Source organism: Buceros rhinoceros, unplaced genomic scaffold (genome assembly GCF_000710305.1).
Source record: "Buceros rhinoceros silvestris isolate BGI_N320 unplaced genomic scaffold, ASM71030v1 scaffold11947, whole genome shotgun sequence".
In the NCBI taxonomy this organism is placed as follows: domain Eukaryota; kingdom Metazoa; phylum Chordata; class Aves; order Bucerotiformes; family Bucerotidae; genus Buceros; species Buceros rhinoceros.
In genome coordinates, this window is record NW_010420479.1 from 25,990 (window position 1) to 26,336 (window position 347).

The 347-nt window shown below is 65.7% G+C and overlaps 1 protein-coding gene across 1 annotated transcript in view; it reads right to left on the reverse strand.

The window, feature by feature from the left end:
* Window positions 1-347, reverse strand: part of LOC104496234 (gap junction alpha-3 protein-like) — a 1,667-nt gene that overhangs the window by 199 nt on the left and 1,121 nt on the right. The window contains exon 3 of the mRNA XM_010139317.1: window positions 3-340. Within this exon, the coding sequence (XP_010137619.1) occupies window positions 3-340 (338 nt within the window). The remainder of the gene's footprint in view (window positions 1-2; window positions 341-347) is intronic.

A 347-nucleotide genomic window follows, 5' to 3' on the forward strand; every position in this document is an offset into this window, starting at 1 on the left:
TGGACTTACTGGCCCTGCTCAAGCGCCGCGTGTCCATGAGCAGCGGTGGCTCATGCATCTCCACGGTGGTGCAGGCAGCAGAGACCGGCCGTTCCTCCGACAGCTCCTCCTCACCCGCCACGGCGATAGGTGGCCCAGGTGGGGGTGGGAGTAGCTGCTCCAGTGGCTCTTCCTGCTCAGGAAGGGGATGCTGGACACTGCTGGGGGTAGAAGATCCTGCCGAGCTGGGGGGCGCCTTCCCCTGCTGCCCAGCTGCCATGTTGACCCAGCTCTGCTCAGCTGCCAGGGCGCGGGTGTTGCTGTTCAAGTAGCTGATGACGGCTGGCATGGGCGTAGGGATGGGGGTC